The sequence below is a fragment of the Accipiter gentilis genome, chromosome 10 (genome assembly GCF_929443795.1).
Source record: "Accipiter gentilis chromosome 10, bAccGen1.1, whole genome shotgun sequence".
Taxonomy (NCBI): Eukaryota; Metazoa; Chordata; class Aves; order Accipitriformes; family Accipitridae; genus Astur; species Astur gentilis.
Genome location: NC_064889.1, coordinates 8775844 through 8799964, shown reverse-complemented (window position 1 = coordinate 8799964; position 24121 = coordinate 8775844). Strand labels below are relative to the sequence as shown.

The 24121-nt window shown below is 34.9% G+C and overlaps 1 protein-coding gene across 4 annotated transcripts in view; it reads right to left on the bottom strand.

The window, feature by feature from the left end:
• Positions 1 to 24121, bottom strand: part of LRRC49 (leucine rich repeat containing 49) — a 52531-nt gene that overhangs the window by 12915 nt on the left and 15495 nt on the right. The window contains exons 8-11 of one of the 4 annotated variants that reach the window (XM_049813002.1): positions 22560 to 22703; positions 18502 to 18563; positions 11874 to 12021; positions 4213 to 4296 (exon numbers count right to left, since the gene is read on the bottom strand). In XM_049813002.1, coding sequence (XP_049668959.1) covers positions 4213 to 4296; positions 11874 to 12021; positions 18502 to 18563; positions 22560 to 22703 — 438 coding nt within the window. Of the gene's footprint in view, positions 1 to 4212; positions 4297 to 11873; positions 12022 to 18501; positions 18564 to 18640; positions 18739 to 22559; positions 22704 to 24121 lie in introns of those variants that run through there. The other 3 variants (XM_049813004.1, XM_049813003.1, XM_049813006.1) reach the window with 3 other exon arrangements.

The following is a 24121-nucleotide window of genomic DNA, read 5'->3' as shown; positions in this document are numbered from 1 at the left end:
TGTCAATGAACCACTATTTCAAAAGTCTATTAAAGTACTTGTTCTTGTATAGTCATGCCAATTGTGTCAGTTACCTACAATTATATATGGAGGTTATTATTCTATTGTATCATATAGAGATATATGGTTTAATACATCTAATTTAACATACTTTAAAAGGTTAAACAACAAGGTGCTTTGTAAGACCTCATGGCCTGGCAACTGAACTCTCATCAAACGAAAACTGCACAACATAAATAATATCAAAGGGTAAATTCATTGTTAGTTTCACTTCATCTGTTTTTACTGAACCAGATCTCATTCTCCAGAAGTCAGCTATCTCACTGTCAAGACTACCCACAATGAAACTCAGTGACTTAAAATTTCTGAGAAGTATTATAGTGGAGCTTTGCATTAAATAAATTTACATCCACAAAACATGGAGAAAATGAAACCATGATATTCTAAGAATCCTTTAATTTCTCTCATATACTTCAGAACATCACTACTGGAATTTGAATACAGACAAACATCTTGATATTTTGGAATGGACAGGGGGCGGGGGGGAGGTAAACCCAAATTTGCCCTATATAGTATAAAAAGCAGTTCATAGGCAGCCTGTGTATTTGTCACTAATTTTACCCATAAACAGGGGAAAAGGTGCATACTCTTTGGATGTACTAATGAATATTCTACTTCAATGCTATGAAATTTTGAATTGAAACAGCAATCACTTCTTAGTTTCAAGTTGCAATCACCTCAAATTGGGTCCAAACGGATCTCAGGCAAGGTAAATCCCTGTCAACAATTATCTCCTTAGAGCATAAGCTAACCACCTTTATCAATTTCTTACCAGTGTTAAAAGCCTGTCTAATATCATAATTTTAAATATCATTACATTAGTTCCTCTATACTTTAGAATATTTTGTTGGGCTGATTAAGTTACAAGAAAACAACACAATATTGATTAGGATTTAGAAGGCTGTACCAAAAATCCTGAAGGCTAGAAAGGCTTTATTTGTTTTGAAATTGAACATTTACATTTCTGTTTTAAGACAGACTCTATGGCTGTGGACAAAAAAAATCAACACAAACCACCAAGTTTTATTATAGCCCGTTTTTTCAAATAAGGGAAAAAAAAAGCTAGTTTATTTCATATGCCTATGGAGAAAGGCAGGGGACCAGGGTAAACCTAATTTTACAATTTGAAATTAACACTCTTGATACATTAAGTTTGACCTATACTCACTATGCTCCTAGGTTTAATCTATAGAAGTAACACATAACTGTTGCCATCATGTTTTTACATAATTCCTTTCACCATGGGGGAGTTATGGACATCACTGTAACATAGTTCACTAAGAATGTTCCTCACAGTACTCAGTGTTGGAGATGTCAAGTGTAAAGCACTGGAAATGAATATTTCTTTGAACGACAGAAAATAGTACATCAACAAAAAAAGCAAGCATTTCATCATCTGTGACTACTAATTTGTGGAATCTAGGTATTACCTTAAGAATAAAGAACAACTGCATATAAATGTTTCACTGTATAACATTTAATACCTACAAGCAAATCCCTCATGCTGCAGCTATTAAACACCACGATCTGTTTCAATGACTGATAATGAAGATAGATCTACTAGACTTTAAATGTTGATTAAAATAATGTCCATAATTGTCTATAACGGACACTGAAAGTACATGGAAAAGTTTTCCTCTTCTGAAAGTTTTTCCATTTTAAAGAGCTCAAAACTCTATGTCACATTCAATTTGCCCAGAGTGTTATGGTGTTAATCTCGTTAGACAACACTAAGCGCCCAACATTTACAGACTTCAGTGATGACTGGGCTCCATGTCACAGAAAGTAGGGGAAGTTGAAATAGTCAGCATTTTCTTCCAATCATATTTACAAAATTCTGTTTGTTCTGCAGGGTGAGGGTCTCCTCATAACCTCAACAACTGTACAGCTCTACTGCTTTGTTAGCCCTCAGCTGTGGGCTGCTGGATTCCTATAGAGCTTTGAAAACTTCCAAGAATTCATTTTACAAAAAGCAAATTTTAGAAGTATGAAGATTCTGCTACCGATAACTACTTCTTGTTCCAGTAAATAGTAAGTTCAGCCTCTATTCTCAAACTTTCTCAGAGGAGTGAGTTTTAAGCAATAAAAAAATAGTCTGGAAAAAGAGAGATGAAGAAACTCTGCTGCTAGGGTAGACAAGTATCAACAAGGGGAAAACAAGAGATGTCATTGCTGAAATTAACTTCATTGATGCAGGAACACAGGAAAACAGCAACTGTTTGCTACTGAATGAGTGCTTATAATTTCATTTACACTGTGTATAGTTTAAGAAATTTTGGAGAAAAGTGACAGCAATAAAAATTGCAGAATATAATTCTCTAAATATTTTCTTCAGATTTAACTATGAAGAAAACCCTGTAGTTCGCAACTTTTTTCACTGGACATTGAATCTATGAGCAGATATGTTCCTTTCAATTCAAATGTGTGGAACAGGGAAAAAGAAACCAGAATCGTAACACAGAACATATTTACAAAGGAAAGATATACAAAAATCACTGAATCATGCAGAAGATATTGGTATTTGGCTCTTATGCCACTTAGCTACTTGAAGGTAATAAAGACACCTTGATTAAATTACAAAATCTACAGTTTAATGTTGAAGTCTAAGTAATAATGGCATTATACATTAAAAATGTATTTTTTCCTTCTAAGGGAAGTTTCCATTAGGTAAATGCACTAAGAAATCTCGGCCATCAAGACAAGCAATCCCTCTGCTCCAAGGAAACATTGCATCAATGGTTAAGAACATGAACTACAAATAAACACCTACTGTTTTTCCAGTCCAAAGACACAGTTAGCTTTTCAACGGCATAAAATAACACCATATGTGAATATTATTTACTAACTCCCATTTCTTTATGTTACTAAGAACTGACACCAAAACTTCAAACCTGAAGAGACTTAAAACACATCAGTAGGTTACCGGGGGGGGGCGGGGGGGGGGGGGGGAGCCAAACTACAACACTTAAAAAAACAACAAAAAAACCCAACCAACCAACAACACCCCCCCCAAACCACAAAACAACAACAAATACAAAACAAACACAAAAACTGTATCTAAGACTTCTTTGATATATTGTTGTTGTTTTTAAACAGAAAATCAAAATATACATGGATACAAATATACAGGAAATCAAAGTATATTCTTAGGCACTAGACATGGAATTCTTCCCCCACCCCTTCATATATTCAGGTTCTTAGGTTTGTTTTTCCTTATATACTTAGAACACCTTTTAATATACTGTTAACATTCTGTTTGTGTCTATTTTTCAGAGCTGTATACATTTGCTACACTTCTTACAGCCTCCTGCAACTACTTTCAATCTAATCCCCTTCATGAAATATTTTACCTAGGCAACTTAACAATATGGATACATGAAAATTGTTTGATTCTTTGTTTGACTGCCAAATTGAAAGAGCTTTTTGTATAACCATTACTAGATGACAAAGAATTTTAGGCACTTTTTCTCCAAAGAAAAATGATTTGGAGACAAATGGCAATATTCACACAACAAAAGGAATGCAGACACTCTTTGATCCTTGAACTTTGGTCTCCTATTAGCAACACAGGTCATTTACTCACCAGCTCCATAAGAGTATTCTGGAGTGCACCTCAGTTCCCCTGTTAGAGCTATTCCATATCATGTATATAAGCATTAACCAGGCCAGGTGGTCTGGTAGATAAGCGTTCTTCTGAAAAAGAAGACAGCTGGAGTCCAGCTCCTGCACTGATGACTGCTCAACTCTTTCCACAAAAAGGAACAACTTCAACAGGAAAGAATTAAGGAAAAACTACTTCAGAACACCCTGCATGGCAGCAGTGAGAGCACTCACCTGAAATGGGGGAGACCAAGTTCAAAAAATTTGAAATCACTGAAAAGTCCTTTACTTTACTCTGGATTTACTTTATCTCTGACTCATGAAAATGAAGTTTGCCCTCCTTTTACATATATCACCCTCATGTATTCAGTATAACTTGCATAGTTCACTGAAGAGAGTTTCAACTGTGGAGTGCACTGTTTAAGCTATAAAAAAAAGTTTAAAGAGATAGAGGTATATGGGGATATGCAAGTACTACAGCAAAAAATAATAGGATATAGATTATTGCTGCAAACTGCTTTACAGTAGGCTTAGAACAGCCACAGAAAATACCTTAAGCAAGGTCTGTTTATGGCTTTCACGCTTCCTTTCTTCCTCTTTCCTTGCTGCAACAGATGCCATACGTCTTTCTTCTTCCTGGATGAAAAAAAGAAAAATAACTTCATAAAAGGAGAAAATAATTAGGTTCGGAAGAGTATTACTGATAAATTATTAATATATTTTTGTGTTAGTATTTGAAATGTAAATTTTAATACAATTTTAGGATTTTTAACATTTTAATGTTTCTAAATATTATTAAAATCCGTAAAATTGGTAATTATAAATAAATTGAGAAATACAGAAGAAATAAATACCTACTCAGATACAAATACTGAGATAAAGCTATTTAAAACTAGTATTTCTAAAGGTCTTTGAAAAAGTATAAAGCATATGGTGAGTATGACAGTGAAAAAGAACATTTAAAAATATAACCGTGCATTATATATTCCTATCTTTGTAGTGGTTTTTATAATTAGTAAATCTTTTGTACGAAAAGACAGAGTGAATGAGCTCAATTCTATTTATGCTCAAATCATAATCTAAGATTGATTTTTATCATTCTAAACTGTTTCCAGGGGCTTACTTTTCTCAATCAGCAACAGAACTTGAGAAGAAAAGAATATTTTCAAAGTTAACTATAGTACATTAACATTGTTTCTCATCAATATTATTACCTATTCAAGCAGAAGTTTCAAGAAGAAAGCCACTGATTCCTAAATAATGAAAGTCATGTAAGTGAAGATGCTTAATTTTCCTGGTACATCATTTAATACTGCAGTACACCCATATTAGGTTGAATGCTCCCTGTTTACAGAAGTCTAAACATTCTCACAGCACAGTATTTTTAGAACATATACTTTCCAAGTAACAAAAGAAATGTTCACTATGAAGTAAAAAGTGTAGAGACCTTCCAACACAAATATTTGGGAATCATACTTTAACTTATCTTGATTTACTTCATATGCCATTTGGGTGTTCCTATTAAAGTATCTTCCCAGAACATACAGAAAGTGTTTTGATTTCGCTCAAAATAGAAAGCTCCTCTCCTAACCTGTTCACTTTCACTTTCCATAAAGTTATATGTTAAGAATATTAACAAACAAAAATGAACAGAAAGCATCATCAACCATGAAGACATATTGGTATGTAAAAATTTCTATATAAATAAAACATGCTATGTTTAGAGCATTGCAAGAACCCCTAAGCACATGGGTGAATGCTGACTGGAAAGTAAAATACAACAGGAACTTCACACTTCGCATTGCTATTACATTTTTAAGAAAATAATTTCAAAAGCATAAGTAGTTAGGTTCACATAGCAAACTTATTCTTATCTGTGTACAGCCCCCCTGAAACCCATGGATTTTGACATCCATGTTTTGTTGGCAGCCTCCTCAGCTACTGGGCTTTTCAGTTTTTCCCTAACCAGGGTATTACCAAGGGACTGGTATCATAGAATTACAGAATTATCCAGGATAGAAGAGATCTAAAAAGGTCACTATTCCACGTTAAAGGAAGATCAACAATAAATAATTAAAGCCACACACAGATACAGGCAGCCTTCTAGATCCCAATACAACAAAATGACACACAATAAAACCCAATACCTGAATGGGAGGGTTCAGGGTGAAGCTGTGAAAACCATGAAATAAACCCCATACAGGTAATATGCCACAAATATGAATCTATAATTAATAATGCAAAACAAAAACGTACTGTTCCTCAAGATACAATTCAAAATGTTAAGAACAAACATTATTCTTATGACAGCTGCTTATCCCAATTACGTGTCACAGCATACTAAGTTTGTGTTTACTTTAAAAAACATGAAGTCAAAATAAAGTACGAATACTAGCAAACTACATTAGTGATATCCTTTTACAGAAAGTGGGTTAGAATTGTTTTGGATTTTTTTTTAATTTTCTGATTAAATCTCTTCATTTGACCTTGCATTTATGTTTTTCAACTTGGCTTCCTAAAGAAACAAGCTGTTTACAATTTTGGTGTCTTAGTCTTCTCTAATGACTTTTCAACACATTGAACATATTAAGTAACTTAAAGTATGTTTAGAAGTATCAAATTAATTTTTTTGTTGTTCCCTAGAAGCTTGATTATATAAAATTAATATGTAGAAAGAAATGTAAACTAGTTTTCCCACCAAGGGAGAGGAAGCAGAAATTATCCATTCTACTTGGCAGAAAACAGCTGGCCAGTCAGACTCAACTCCAAACTGAGGTATAGTTGTGTTTCGCACTGGGAAAGGTGAGAATTAGAGAACAAAATGACACTAATCTATATGAAATTAGCCTTTGTTAATGTTGTTCCTTTCAAAACAACTTAATTTTTTTTTCAAGTTTTAACACAAACATCCACAAAGTTCCCTAACTAAGTTTTCTCTCAGCTTCCACAAATGTCTCTTCTTACTCTATCTTCCTTCTCAAAGCCTTCCCTTAATCTAGTTCAAATGTGAACTTCATGACACTGTCTTCCATACATGAGGGTCTACTGCCCTCATTCAAGTCCATCCAGTACTTCCCCTGCCAACACCATCTCAACACAAAGAATGAAATGAACTAACGCAAATTACATTCTAAATAAAGTCTTAACTGAATAAGACTTTTTTTAATCAAGAGTTTATCCTAATTACAGACATTTAAAAATACTATTTCTTTTACAAAAGAAATTGTTCAGCCTAAACAGAAAATATATCCTTGTTTTACTCCATATTCATAAGGGCAGAATGACAGAGAAAATATCTGAATAAAGATCAAGGGCCAAATTTACTTTTTATGGAAATCAAATCCGTATACATTTCTTGATTAATCTTACACAACACATGCAATCAATCTTGAAATATACAACACCCCCCGAAAACCCCAGAAAACCCACAAAGTTATAAAACAAAGGCCTTAACTTTGCCACAACTCATTTTTACTATTACCCCTTCTTCTCTTTTAGCTCCAGCTCTTTTGAAATTCTTTCTATCTCCCTTATTCTTTGTTTCCCCTCATTATTCTGCTGCTATTGTCCGTAACTTTGTTTCATCTTTAAACCAAACTTTGCTGGGCAAGGAGGGGGATGCTTTTCCAGAAGGTTGAAGTGCTAGATCACTACAGAAGGACTTGGATGTCCTCTTGTATATTGAAATCTCCTCCATTTATTAGATTAAAAACTTACTAAATGGCGAAGAAGCCATCAGAGAGAGAGAAATATATTTCCTAAAGAACCATAAAATCTCACTTTCTACAATGAGATTTTGAGGCTGCAGGTTTACATTCTCAGTGTGAAGCAACAGTAGCAACAGAACACAAGAACAATAAGGCACATTAAAGCTATTACCACCCTTATAAAAACTTTCCATTAGAGCTGTAACAGAAGTGTATGTGTAGCTTTGGCATGCTGATAGCTCCCCCTGCCGCTACATGAGCACATAATGATAGGTTCAGCCAAAACCTATGTCATCAGTCCTTTAAGAGGTAAAATCCAGCAAGACCTGAGAAGGATCCTAAAGAGACCTCAGCGGAATACACTTATTATTCCTCACTACTGCTTTACTATTAGTCAAACAAGTACTTTTTCAACAAATTATACCATTTAAGTCACAGGAGAAAAACATACTAAGTTAGCACACAAGGAATACAGCATTTCATTTTTCGTTTCCAAAGTACATCTACTTTAAGATTATTCAAATATTTTTACTATAGATTAGAAACAGCTATAGTATACTTGATATAAACTACTTCAGGTAATGAAAAAAAAAAAAAAAAAAGGAGAATACAAAGAATGGCCTGGAATATACATTTAAGCTTTCAAGTCATAAGAGACTCAACATAGTACGCTTAAAATACACAAAATTCAGCTCACACATACTTGCAGAAAGCAGGCTACTTTTGTTACGTATACCATAGAGGCTGACTTTACACAAGAAGCAAGAATGTAAGGATGTTTCTAGTAAAAATACAGCCATACAAAATAGCAAGCACAAAGTTTTTGATGAACTGTTCTTCAAGTAATACTTGACAAAGAGATATACCTCCATTTTTTACTTTTAGTATTAATCTAGCATATTTTCACAAGACCTGATTTAAGAGAGAGGATTATGATCCATAAGAATGACTCCAGAAGTTCCCAAAGTATCTTATCTTCAAGTGGAAAGAAAAAAAAAAAATAATTAGGGATTCATCCCTGAAAAACCCAGAATACTTCATAGTAGTGATGGAATCAACAATGAATTCTATTCTGGATAAAGCAGTAGAACCTACTCCCTGATCAGCAGAGATAATATCTAAGCAAATAATCAAAACAAAGCACAGCTCTCTTACTTAAGCATCCAAAACCTATAAAACCTCAGTGAAAAGCAGCAAAAGTTTTACTGTTAAAAATATGCAGCTTGTCTTTCAATTTGGGAACCAGGATACATTTAAAAAATATATATAAACTATTACTATATATACACACACATATTTAAATATATATACTCTTAGCAAATTCTGTTGAGAAAGTGTATTTCAAGAGATGGATAGCAAGTTTTCCTGGTTAAATAATTTCTCAGTAATGAATATGTACACATTTCATTCATATTTTAATGTTTTATTACATGTCTGCAGACAGTATCTGCTTACTGTTACGAAAGACTGGAGGAAAAAGTGATAAGTCACAGCTAAACTGTAAGTGCCACTGGATAGGTCCACTTTTGAAAAAGTTCAAACTACAACACACATTCAGAAAGTTTCAATGCCCAGAAAAACAACCATTTTACTACATTAACCAAACAATGTAAATGACTACATATGCAACCTGAGCCTGCTTTGACTGTAATACACTTCAATTTCACATAGGAATATTTCATTGAGCCACAAATCAAGTCACATTCGTCCACCTTAGTTGTGAGGTAAAAGTATAACTGTTACAGTTACTGATGGTTAATACAAGTGACAGACACACAGTAATCTGTCCAGCCACTGTAATTCAGCCCCCTCTAGATTGATCTATGAAAGTTAGAGAAATAAAAGATTTCCACTGAATTTATGTTTTAGATAGTGCAAAGCGGATGGGTTTTTCAGCTGAAAAATCCTCTTCTAGTGTGGACAATGAATAAGTGTTTACAGTCTTACAGTGAAACTCGTTACAGGTCACTAACCTCCACTATTTCACCACCACTGGGTCCATGCCACAGTGGTTCAAGAGCTTAAATCTTACATTCAGAAATGGCTTAGGAATGAGATGGCCTAAGAAAATACCAACTTCCCCATGGGTCAGGGTTTAAAAGTTGTCATAACATGGTGCAATTCCTTGAATAAAGGCCAATCTGCCCTAATATTAAGAAATATTAGAACAATTACAATGCAAAAAAAAAGTTTTATTCCAAGTGCAGAGTATTTGACTTTCATGGCAGCTGTATGTTTCTGAATAATTCCCTAAGGCAAAAGCAGTTACCACCAGACTTTTGCTCTGAGGTTCCCTTTCTCCAGAGAATCCCACAGAAAAGGCCTAGCACCAAAGAGCATATGTCTTCTTGAAAACCAACATGAATAAAGCTTCAAAGTCTCTTACAAACTTGTGAAAATATCCCTCAGATTTTATTCTTTCTTGAAATAATTTTCTTGTCTCAGTGAAGCCAGCGAGTAAAAGAAAAGTTAAAAGCAGATGTAACAATTGTGTAAAACTCAGTTCTTGAAGAGAAGAGCTGCTGAACAGGTTATGGAAGAATTCCTAGTCGGAAAGAACCAACATCCTGGTCCAACTCTCAGTTCTTTACAAGACAAAGCAACACTTAAGTTCAAAATGGTCTGGACACTCTTCAGACTGATGAAGAAAAGATCCTATAAATGTAATTAGGGTTTATGTATACTAATTGAGCGAGAAAAAGCACACACCCAATATTGTACTTCCATTCCCCCCACCAAGTTACATTTACCCTTACAGCCAATGGCAACAGCATGTTGCATTACCAGGCAGAATAGATGGATTTGGCATTGCCAACTCTCTAATTTTATCACAAATCTCATGATACTTGCTATTTTTCTTAAAATCCCTGTTTAAGTCATATGACTATCTGGATAACACAGATTTTACTGAAGAAAACATATAGCACCTTCTACATGGAGAATATGTTAAAGTTCAAGGCTTAAAAACCAGAGGGCAAATAAAAAGAACGCAAAACACATTCTTTTTACGAGTAGATTTATGAGCAGCACAACTGGTGAAGCCTGGTTTTCTATGGCTTTTTGTCTTGTGGTTGATTCTCTGATGTTTAACAAGGTGTGAACCCAGATTAAGTATTTCCCATGGCTGTGCATTTCTAATAGCTTTTTACCTATATGGATCCCCTAGAGCCTCAAAAGGAGTTTGAGCTCTTCCTACGGTTTTTCCCATCACTGAGAGTTCTACCAGGATCCCTCACCTCTTGAGAAAGGGCTGGGGGAGGGGGAGGGAGAGAGAGATGTTTTCTTTATGTGACTCAAGTTTCTGAAATAATACTGAGAAAATGATCTTTTTAAAAGCAAAGCAATTAGCAAGTATTTAATTAAGTCAGTATAAATTCACAAAAGAAAAAAACCAAACCAACCCATAGAATACCTGCAAACAAACAAGTATTTAATATTTTCAATGCTGGAAGTAACTCATGTCCCAAAGCACTTTATTTTTAAAATTAAAATGTTTTCCACATACATGTTATATTTTACACCATAATTGGCTCTATTTTATACTCACAGTGGATTGGCTACAGGACAACAGGATAGATGGTAAAACAACAGGTGCAATTTATAATGCAGTACAGCCTTTGTACAAAGCAAATGAGCATTTAAAATAAGGTATATGTATCAGCACCTGGTCAAAAAAAGTAACACTGCAACACTGTTGCTTGTAAAGCATATTATACTCCTTATCTTGCTGTTGGTTGCATTACTCTTGTAAGAAAGTTACACTTACATGTCACTTAAGTAGACACAGCAGAATTAGCATGGCTATTCCTGTATTAAGAGATAAAATAGTTGACTTAATGGTAATGCCCCCGGTGATTGCCTTTCATCCTCTACCTTACAGTATATTTTCAAGAAGTCTGTAGGAGACTTAGTTGTCTGCAAGTCCTCTCTTATCAGGGTTACTTGAACTTGAGCAGCAGAAACAGAAATGAATGGGGAGAGTAGGTTAGGTAAGGGAGAAATACAGACAAAACCAGAAACAGCGTGATCACCAGGTTTCCTTAGGGAGACAGACTAAAGAAACCAACAAGGTTTTTAAATGAAAGAAACTACCAATAGCACCAGTTTTAAGGTAAACAAACTATTCCTTTGGAAGAACTGTGCTGTTCCTTTTCAGCTATACAGCAAACCAGAAAAGATTGTGTTTAGAAAGCCCTAACCAAAAGCTTTGCAGATTCTCTCATGTCACATGGCAACTGATCACACAGTACTTACTAATGAAGAGTTTTAAGCATTTAAAAATAAACATGTTAAAATGAAGTAAAAAAACCCACGCCCTTATATAATACTGAACAAAAGAAAAAAGGTTAGTTTTAAATATTGTAATGTCTATAATACCATTCAATTCCATACTAAATTAAGAAAAAATGGCAGTAATTCTTAATATACATATATACACAGAAACCCCTGCATTTTACTTCTGAATTTAAGTACCTAGTAAGTTTGACGAAAACAGAAATTTCTTACTGTGATTCTCTTCATATCTAGCTGTCGGAGCTGCATCATATGATGGAGAACAGTGTGTTTGTACCATGTCTCCTGAGCTATCGGATTGCCATCAAGGGTGATATCTGACAAAGATGAGGAATCAGCAAGGCACAGAATATCCTCAAAACTGTAACCAAAAAAGTTTAAAGTTTTAATGTCATAGAGTAGGAATAATTTTGAGATGGAAGATTTTATTTCTTAAGGATAGCACATTAATATTTACCTGTACTGGAAAAAAAACCACCCATCAATATTGTGTATGATAAATCAAATTAGAAGTATTTTGAAATACCAACAGCTCCTGCTGTTAATTTTTTTTTAATCTCTTCACATACAGGTAAAAACAAGAGATGCAGAATAAGGAGAACTTATAACTATGGGAATATAGTTTCACCTAAAAACCCCTTAAAATAGCATACATACCAATTCATATTCCAAAAAAATAATACAAGGTGTATTTGCCATCAAAGCCAGCATGAAAACCATGGAAAAATACAAGAAAAAAGCCAACCACAAATACCACAGAATGATCCTGGGTGTCTGCGACATCATTAAATATTGGAAGAAAAAAAAAAATTACAAGAGCATCATATTTTCTTCAAAACAGATGTGTCTGTTGTTCCGAGTTCAGTCTACAAACACTAAAAAGTTGGCTTTTTAGACAACATCTGATTTGGTTTCCTGACAAAAATAACTGGCCTGTGTAAAATGTATCTAGACATGCACAGCCTGTATCATGTTCCTGTCATTGAAGATGGAATGTGAAAAGAAAGCAGCTGACTCAGATAAATAGTATTTAAACAGAGAACTGTTTAACTTCATTTCAAAAAAGCTGAACAGTTATAAAGTAAATATGACTCCCCTTTTAAGGAATTGATTAAACTGTATAAATGTGCAAACGTTCACCCATCTTTATGTACTTTGGCCTCCAAAAGTTGAGCCTGTGTTATGAAGTAAGTTCAAGTGGAAAGTATGAAATAATTGGACTTGTTACTTTTGAGAATGAAGTTAAAAAAAATCTGAAAATTAAAAAAACCATTGATCACAAAAATATAAAGAGAATCACTTTACTAGATAAACAAATACTTAATGACATTCTGAAATAAGAGACCATTTCTGAAGTGGATAAAATGGAATTACTGCCTTTGTTTAATATTCTGAAAATCTTGCTGATTGTATCAACTGATTATAATTGTTCTCGGTCTTGGTGGCAGGAAAGGTCTTCCTCCACTAATACTTGGAAGGATACCAAACCATAAGTAGGCCCTGAACTTAGGGATCAAAAAATCATATGCAGTACAGATGTTCATATTTAAGACTGTCATTTAATAAACTGGCAACTACCTTTATCATTGGTATCACTCAACTTTCAAGAACACATACAATAATCTGCTGAGGACTAACATTCAGCTGCAAAGGGCTTCTGATCTACCAGGATGTCAGATTTTAAAATCAGATATCTCTGAAAGATTCTAGGTATTAGGTAAAACAATTTCTGCAACAACAACAAGAAATACAGATAAAATATAAAGATAGTATCACCAAATAGCAAACAGTCTCAGCCAGCAGAATAAAGGCCTGGATACCAACATAAGCTAGCAGGAGTAAAGAAAGAAATCGCCCAATACAAATCTCAAAAAAACCAGTGCAATTAATACAGCATGCAAGTAACTTCTACACAATATACCCAACGGATGCAGCAGAAAAATGACAGAGTGAAGTGCAAGATACTACTACCTTTCTGCTTAGTGTATTAAAACAACATAAGAACTGATGGAGAAAATCAACTAGGTACAGATTCCAATGAAGGCAGTGAAGGTGCTTAGCATATCTGAAGAATTGGGTGTTTTGTACACATGGTTAAGATGACAAGTTTGATTATCATTTTCTGCTTCTTTTTGTGATCCTGTTTCCCTTCCATAATACGGCTTGCCTAACCACATTTTTGGAAGATCAGGCTGACATATTACTTAAAATACATACTCAATATGTCCTGAAGATAAAAGATAATCTTCCCAAATGACACAAACTTGTTAACAGGTTAGAATAAGAAAAGATAACTGAAATTCCATTGGGCTAGAATAGATTTTGCTTGACAAATATGAAAATTTTCTGGTCTTCAAACTTAGTTTCAAATACTGTAAATATATTCATTAAAAGCATGAAATATATTTACTTGAAGCACTTCCCACTAAACATTTAACCAAAGAGTACTTCTGCCGTTACATATGATTTACAGATTTTTAATAAAACCAATCTCTTCAGGAAATGACAGAAAAGTTGAAAGTTTGCTAGTGTTTTCAAGACCTTCCACTTATACATACTGCTGTGCTTTGAAATTCTCAGTGCTTCAGCATACCAGAACATTCATTCTGGAACTAAAACAGATGTGCTTGCTTTATCCTGCTTGTAGCTGCCCTATTAGCAGCTCGATTTTAGAGCAAAACAGTAGTGCAAAATAGCCATGTTTTCACATCTTTGTATACATGTATTAAAACCAGAACTTTAGAAATTCAGTGTAGAAAACAATGTACTGTACTTGTCACACTGGTATCCCAATCCTAAGCCAAGCAAAGCTTTAATGTAATACTCTTACCAAACAGACTGCATACTTTACAAGCAAGCCTCTGTCTGCTTCCCAGCACACAGACTGCTGTGACAGAGCCAAGTGGTGACCACCCTACGGGAATCAGAGGCCCCAACTCAATGCTCTCTAGCCTCTGTTCACCACAAAGGAGTCTTTAACCTGCTCATGAAATATAAAGCAGCTGTGGATGATGCTGTTTCAGACTGCCTCAGGCAATCTTCCTGAATGGAATGTCTGCTTCTCTTTCCAAAAGACCTTCTCCTGCAGGAGTCCCAGCAAAATATGGCAAACACCTCTCCTTCCCTGTCCTTCCTTCTTCCTAGATGAACTTCTCTTTGCTAAAATGGTAGCTTCAGCAACATAGAACAATGTTTTCTGGAAATCTTTCCAGAATAGATCAATTTTACATCTCGTGTGCATGCTCAGATTCCTGCATCCAATTCTCCCCTCTACCAGAGGGGATGCAAACCCCCGTCTCCTGCCTCACACAAGAACATGGCAACTACTAAGCAGCAGAGTATTCTGGAATGCTGTAAGCTCAACCTCCACCAGCGATACACATTCACGTTTACACATTTAGAAGGCAGGAATAGGACACAGGAACATTTATCCTCTGTTACAGCCTACTTGCTTAGGAAGACTTCAATGACATTAAAAGACATTGCATCAATGACTTTTTTAAAGCATGTTCCATAACATGGAAAAGCTCTGGAGAAGATAAGGAAGGCAACATACTCACTACAGTCTGATAGAACACCCGAGAGGGAACTGCATATTCAGAAAACATGCAGCCAAAGAAGAAAACTTGGGTTTTCCCAGGTTTCTAACCACTAAATTACTGTTGAAAACAGATGTTACCACAGTCAACCTTTCATTCCCCTTGTACTGCTTTTGTTCAAGTATTTAAAAATGTATTTATACATTTTCATTCTGCTACAAAAAAGGTATTTTCTTGTTTTTATTAGGCTAAGAACAGTCCTTCTCTCAGGTTTTCAATCCAGCAACCAAATAAAGAAAAACAGTTACACGTCCTTGGAGCTTGTATCCAACTTTCTCTGTATGGCTAGACAACATGCCTTACTAAATGAAAAAGCACAACACAGTGCTGACCTGGACAGCAGTGTAGCAGTGAAAATATGTATTTTGTTTCCAAGATTAAAAAAATAGTCCTCCCTGGTTTCACATTGTGAAATATGAGCAATAACCCTACTTCTGAATCTCAGTGGCATATCTTTCCTGAGGAAAAAGTTTCTGTAATCTCTTTCCAGTACCACATGACATATTAAAAATGGGATTTCTCCCCCTTCTTTATAACTAGCTCTAGATATATAGATATATATATATCTATATATCTATAGATAGATAGATATATAGATATATATTACCTTCAGCCATCAGGTATGAATGCCTTCAGTTTGTAACTTAGATTTTGGGGGGCTGAAGCCAGAAACAGGACTTTTGTTTCAGATCAGCATCGACTTCTACAGCGTTCGATTTTAGCTTACATTATATTGCCAATACATCCTTTTTTACTAAAAGCTCTGTAGAGAAGCAGCAGCATTCTGAGGCCTCCTCTGAAGCATGAGGGAAAAAGAACGTCAGTGATTAAACCTATGACAGATTCTCATGCCTTAAATAGTGACAATTTTTAAAAGGCATTCCCAAATTTTTACTGAAATATTAATTCATATATGTCAGTATGTATCAATTTCAGACTCAAGGATTTTTGCTGACATACAAAAATAGGAAGTGGCAAAACTTTCCATGGGAGCACTGCGTCAGAAAAGCTACTTCTATTAAGATAATATTTTAATGAACCTGTAACATAAATAAATCCAGGTTTTGGCAATATACTTCGTTGTTTGTTTCCATTTGCAGTTTTCTCTATGGACCTACAGATAAATGAATTAGAATATCTGTGCATCAATTTGATTGCCTAAAAGAAAAGTCAGTTGTATCGACACAGCTGTTTCCAAGAAAAATATTTTTTCAGAATTACCATATAGCGCACAGTCAACCCAAGTAAGTGACTCAAAAACACACAAAATCATTTAAAAGGGTTGTAGGAATGTTCAGATGTAGCACAGCAATTCACTAGTATCATGGTTGCATATAACTTCAGTTAGTACAAACAGTACCAAGCCAAGTATCAAGAGTATACTTTCATATTTGATCATTTTCCTGTTAGAAGACATATCTACTACATAACTCAAGATCAGGAATTAATGGCAGTTTTTAGCCTTCAAAACTACCATATACAATAAAGGGTTATTACTGCAAAAATACAAGGTAAATGTGATCATCAAAAGAAATTTTTCATTTGTTTGTTTTAAAATAATATCTGGTAAACAAAGAGTTAAAATGATCCATCCACCTACCTACCCACATATGTATACAGAATTTATAGAAGAGCAATATCTTTCATTTGACATTACGATTTTATTTTTATACTTATTCCAACTACAAATTAAAACCAAATTATATATTTGCATGAATGTTCTACATAAGTATTTCTAGCTTACACGAAAACCAAGACTAGATCTATCAATAGTTCAACTGAAGTCCCAATGAATAAATGACAACAATCATGATAAAGTACCAATAAGCAAACTACTGATTACATAGTTCAAGAAATCTACTTTAACAACCTCACAGAAAAACTGAAACGTTTTTCCTTGTTTGAACACTGTAAAAATAACATGAATTTGCATAAAACATGAGAAAGGAATCAGAAAGCTACACAAAATATACCAAGTATATAAAAAGATACAGAAATTACACTGACTGCAGTGATGCTCCCTGATGGCAAGGGAGCCAGCTACTGCAGTCCCCTCATTGTTCTTGCCAAGCCAAGACATTTTTTAGAAAAACAGAAACAAAAGACATGTTTCAGTTCTGGCAATTATTCAAGAAAGGCAAAATGCTAAGCCCCTCTCTAGCGGATTAATTAAGGGAAGGGCATATTAAAGTTTCCTGCAGTTCATCTCTTTTTTTTTTTTTTAAATGCTTAATTACCATGAGTATTTACGGAGATCTACTGCATTGGTACTTTAAGACCCTAAGGAACACAGACAAGCAGGTTGGAGCTGTCTGCAAAATACATAATGCAGGTCAAATTAAAATGTTCAAGCAGCTATTACAATAAAAGCTCATACTTAGTACAACATTTTACAGAGAAAGCAGATGCCACAAGAACAGCACAGCATTTCCTGTAATTAGAACATGAAGCATCTTTTCCCTATGCCACGTTAAATTATTTGATTCTAAGCAAAGGACACTGGTGATGATTGAGTAAAAAAATTTAAAAAAAGGACATACCAAACTGAAGATAACACAGGCACTTTTTTTTTTTTACATATTGGCACTAGTATAAGTGCAGACTCTAAAAATGCATAAATATGAAAAAGCATAGAAGACAAACATTTCTATCTATTTATAACAAAATGCACTTATTTACTTGAAACTATAGAAGCCCTGCTTTGAAAGTTGAGCTATTCTGCTTCTGCCATACGGTTTGAAAGAGAAATAACCATGAATATACCTTTCAGACTTTATTAATATATGGACAAGTAAAATGCAAGCATGAAATAATCTAACCATCATAAGCAGAACCTGACTCAGCAGTTTGTGTAACTCCATAAATAGAGTGATGGTATGTCAAATATAATATGTACCTTGTATAATGTTGCTTTAACAGATATCTAGTTTAACAGTAAAAGAAGATACTTACAAAACTATTTTTAAATTTTGATCATCATTGTAAACAGTACAATAATTTTTAAACTAAAAATTTAAGTTTCTTGGTAGAATACTCATAGTACAACTACAATTAAATGCAAAGGGTTTCAAGAATTTTTATGTTTAAAGTAGAAAATACACAATGGCTTGATTATACCATCTGATAAGTTAGGGGGAAAAAAATATCTGCACTCATAGTCTTTTAATTTAAATTTTAACAAAATACAGCTCCAATAGGATACTTCAAATTACTGATAGGAAGCAAACTGCTATTTCCCTTACCTAGATATATTGTTGAAGCTGAGGAAGAGACGTTGGAGGTGGGGCAAAGTATCCACATCTTTCTAGAAGGAAAGATAGAGGCATAAATTCAGTAGCTGAAAGTAGCTTTTGAACCTCTCTACTTTGCTTGATTAAATACTTTCATTTCTATACGCTATAACCTTGCTGCAACACTGATTTCTGTTGAACATGCAGCTCCACTTCTCCCTAGTGCAGACTGCAAGGGAGTGTTTCAGTGCAGATATCCACTCTGCAGAACAAGCTGCATCACTTGCAAAGCAAATGATGTTAAAGAAAAGAGGATAAAGCTTCTGCTGGTTTCTGAACAGGCTTTTGGGAAATAAGCCAAGGTGCTGTCTCAGCATTTAAGCTGCAGGATAAACACACTGTAAAAAAAAAAAGTTTATTTTGTGACCATGCTAAAATAAGGTTTTTTGAAGTACAATACAGCAGTGCAATTGGCATTACCAATGACTCTTCTGCCAGAGAATAATCTGAAGGACTCTGTCACCTTTACAATTAAAATTTGTAAGGAAGCATGAGTTTCCAGAACGAGTAATTGTCAATGTAATATATGCCACTAAAGACCTTTGCAAAAAACCTCTAAATAGCAAAAGCTCAAATATTAGTAAGATGAAACATATCAAGTAAGACCAAACTTCATTTATGAAATATAAATCTACAATGGCCAGTCAGCAGAGTCTGCAGTAATTCTTCCATCATTCAGACTGCACACCTAACCACTCAGTTAAAAGTCTGCATCTCCTTATCCTACTAAGGAGCATACTCCAACTTGCAAGCAGTGGACTCAAACCTGTTACAGCACAGGAAAGTGCCATAGGGCTCACTACCTAGATTTCAGCCACAAAAAAAAAAAAAAAAAATCAAATCTACTGCCCTTCCTCTCTCCATCTGATTTGTGACATGTCTACATAGCATTCCAGAAACAGAGATGGTTCATTCTAACCAAACAGGTGAACACAAGGCAGCTCTACACAAAACATGTAGCTGCTATTACTGAAACACTTCATGTGAGCTAGCAAGCACTGCATACAATAAAGCAGGGCTTATTAGTTCAGGTCTGTGTTGCAAAACTCCTGGTTCTGAATCCTCCCAGATCAGACCATGGAAAGATTGAGTTCAGAACAGAATTCCACCTGGACCCCGCTCTGTCCCTAAGGCTACTTAGCGTTGATGCTTAAAGAGGTGGGTCACATGATACAGGCAGATATACACATGAAGACAGGCATTATAGGGTTGTACACAGTAATTCTTAAGCAGAGATGATTTTAACTAATTAAAGAGTTTTGCATTGGAGAATACAAATTTCCATAACTGGCACCACATGCTGCTGTCCTGTAAAGTATGTTTAAGTCTCACAGGCATGACAGCAAACACCTTAAGTAGGATTAAAAACAACTAAAGTGTCCAGCTAATTCAGTTTTGATACAAAGTCATATAGGGCAGTGGACAAACAGGACAGGAGTTCTTCTGTGAAAAGATGGTGAACACCTTGACCAGTCCTCCTTCAAGTCTAGTAGATCAAGCTGCAGATGACAAACCTCAAGATTCTAAGCTTTTAATACCTCAAAGCAATCAAGCAGGTCCATCTTTCAAACAAAAATATACTCCATCTTCCTAACAGCGGACCTTAATTCACAACTGGATGGAAAGCAAACAGACGTTCCATAATTCATTGTATGCATAGATTTGTGCTTTTAATGCCATATGAGACACTCTGTAATCATGTATTCTGTCTGTTTGCTATTCTTCAGAATAGTCAGACTTCTTGAAGGCACTTTCAATCCTGTAAGATACATTTCTGCTATAAACCAAGCCTCAGGACTGCCCTTCTAAATCCTACCCCTTTGGACGAACTACAGTTTATTCTTACAAAAATAACTACTCTCAAGATACAAGGATTTCCAGACTCTAATGAATACCTTAAAGGCAAAAAATGGTCCCAAAATTACTAATCTAAGGCCAGTGGATTTTAAGAGATGATTATATGTTTCATTGCTCAAACTATAATCTAGTTGGATAACTTGGATTACTCAATATAGTTAACTGCAATGGGTATGGAGTTCAGTATGGAACCTCATTTTGACAAATGAGAGTATCATCTTTCCTATGCAAGAATAATACACTTACAGCAGGTGTGGAGGGGGAGCAGAGGAGTTGAAAAATAAGGAAGGTTCACAAAAAGTGTACTGAAAGAGAAAGTTATTTAAATTATATTGATTTTATTTCATTATTTTGGGATGGCAATTTTTTTTAATTGGTTATATTCTTTAATTTAAAGGAATAATCAAGTTTTAAAAGCTTTATTTGTAATGATAGTGTCATAGTAACTACCTAAAGCACAGTCCAAAGCCTAAAACACGTAAACCAAATTCTTTTAATGAACTTAGATTGAAAATTTCACAGTTACATGCTACATCATAACTATATCATGATTAAAATGACACCCACCCCCCAGTCAACCATACAAAAACCTAAACCTCAACTTCAAGGAAAGAAATCTAAACCCCCTCCCTCAACTACTCAAGTACTCCAGCAACAATATAACAATATCTTGGATATTCTTTCCATAAAATGATATATTTGTTTCTATGTTTCTGGATTTACAGTAATTTCATATTGCAGCAGATAATGAATTTCCATACTAAAGTAATGCAGCTTTAATTTTTTTCAAAAAAATTGAAACTAATTTAAGTAAAGAAATACACATACACTGTTGCATACACAGATAAAGACAACACCTATCATTAAAAAAGAAAAATATTTTATTTTAGGAAAGAGACATATATCTACTTTAGGTTTCAGACAGTATGACATGTCCAAGACTTGACTTCATATGACTTAAGAGTGCTTCTCTAGAGGAAGGAGAGTTAGTGTCATACTTGCAAAAATCACAATCCAATTAACAACAAAATAAACACCCGCCCCAAAACCAGTCCATTCAATTTAACCAGGGTTACAAAAAAACCACAAAAAACCCAATAAACAATTAGACAAAATAAAGTACTTCCCTGAACAGAACATTGTCTTCTGAAACACTGCCTCTGGCCATAAAAGACTAAAACATTGAGATACAGCACAGAGACCAAGCCTGTAACTCACTAATATAAATTTCATGCTAACTCTCCATTTGTGACAACAGGAAGCAAGGAGAAAGTACAAGCTACACCTGAGAAGAATGAAAAGGCAGCAGCTACAAGCAAGGGAAGAGAATCCTAGGTAACATAACTGATGTAGGGGGAAGGTACAGTAACAGAATCAGCAATGAGCAGAAATTTATTTTTGAACTGTAAAAACAATTCATATATGGCAAATAGCAGAAATTCAAGAAATGAAAGGCTCGGCACAGCAATAGGAGACCAAGAACTAAAGGAATTATGAGAGACAGAAAAATATAGCTATTTAAGTAGACTTCTTATATTATTTTAAAAAGCGCTTGTTCAAATAATCTACTTGCCATACCTGAACTAGAACTCAAATTGCAAAGTGAAAAGCTTTATTTTTTAGAACATGAAGACTTGCAATGTTAGGTTAAAGCTCCAATTGGGAAATTCTGCTTTTAAAGATCAACACCTATTTTCTCTGCATTTGCCCTAGAAATATTCATAAGGAGATGAAATTTAAGATGGTCTGAGACTGTTTAGCTGAGCTACAGAAATTGAGAGGGTTTGTTTCTAGGAAACAAACTTGTACGGAAGAAAACTATCTAAATTTGTATGTTAGAACCACAAAGCTTCCTCAGAATATCCCCCCACCCCAAGAACCATCACAAGCTATCAAGAATTTGAATCACTACAAGTGATCGCATTTAAACAAAATAACACCAAATATAAATCGCTGCTTGTTTCACCTTTATGTTGTAAAAGTAAGTATTGCAGCAGAACAACATAAGCAACACAGTACGTGAAAACACAAGATATCACAAATTTGAAATGCTTATATGGTTTAAACAAGTTACAATAATAGCGCATTTTGTTAAATACAAAGGGGGAAAAAAAGAAAAGGAAAAGAGAAAAGACAAGAGTTTAGTTCCTTACTATAGCAGAGACTTGATTATGACGAAGGTTGAGCTCTGTGAGCGAATCCAGTCCATTAAGGTTTTCTACAATGGTTAGTAGGTTTCTGGCAAGGTTTAACACTCTCAGTTCACTCAAATGACTGATGTTTTCTATTTTAGTAATCTGTGAAAGATGTATAATTATTAACACGCATACTGTGTTTTAGATATACAATAGATATATGTGGCAAATACTTTTTAAAAAAGTATACGTGATCAACTTAATACCATAGTGTGCTTCTTGCGTATTTTTCTAAACCATGATAATCCATGTCATAAATTGCTGAAAACAAGCTACAGTCTGATAGAGATTAAGTACTAGTATTCACTTCACTAGTACCTTTCTAGTCATACTGCAATAAAATCAGTCAACCCTTCCTTACCATCAGAAATTAGGTTACTTTAGCTGTGCTGTTCTGTAGCAGCAACCTCTAAGATACCATAATACTAAGACAACACTGATGATATCACTGTATGTCAAAATGGGGAAATTTTGTGTACAGTTGATCTTTAATTTGTCTGCAAAGGCACTCAAACACACATCCAAATCTCCTGGTACCTATGCTACAAGAATATGCGGCATCGTATCTCCCTGCCATCACAGAACTCTGCACCAACTTCCCTTCATGCCTCTCAAAATGCCAGTAGCAGCACACTCAACTCTGTCTACAGGAGCTCCACAGATGGACTTTGCAGCAGGTCATAAGGACAGGAACCTGCTGTGAGTCAGGGGCAAGGAGCAGTTACAGCCCTCTGGAGAAGAAAGCAATTATTCTGAAATTGGAACTTGTAAGGAAGTTTTACAAGCAGGTAATTGCTAGAATCAGAAAGACATACTCAAAAGTTAGAAAAGAAAGCAGCAGCATCCTTAGTTTGGATACACAGCCCGTTTGCTTGACAGTTCCCAGCACTTCTTCGGCAACTCATGGCTTCCTGTGATTAGAAAATGGAGGGATCAAACAAAGCGACAAAACTACAGTAAACAGGCAGCTGCCCAAGGTTTGTTTTTATACTTAATACCCTATTTTAAAGATTCAGGTGATATTGACTAAAAAAAAAAAAAAATCATCAAAAGAGTAATAATAGCTACTGCCCCTTATTTTTATCTTTGACTTCCAGAAATGCAACCATGTTTTACAAAGGCATTAATTATCGCTCTGTTGACACAATCTGGGTTCATTTCCTGCTGTTTGCATTTCTCAGAGTGATCCACTCAAGAATCTCTATCCAGATACTTGTTTCTCATAGTGGTCTGGGATCTGTTCTCCTGCATCTATCTAGACATTTACACGGGACTTGCGTACGTCAACATATCATGAAGACGACGAAGTATTGCCACTGAACAGGGGGATATTCCTATCATACTCTTACTGAAACCCATGCTATATAGCAGAAAGAAGGCAGCAGGTTTTCCCATGGAAAACACTTCAGCCTTCCACAACATGTGGATACAGTGCACAAAGCTCCTAACACATAGAATGAATTCCCTTTCAATTAGAATGATCATCTGCTGGACCACTGTGAGCTCCCTTCAACACCCTG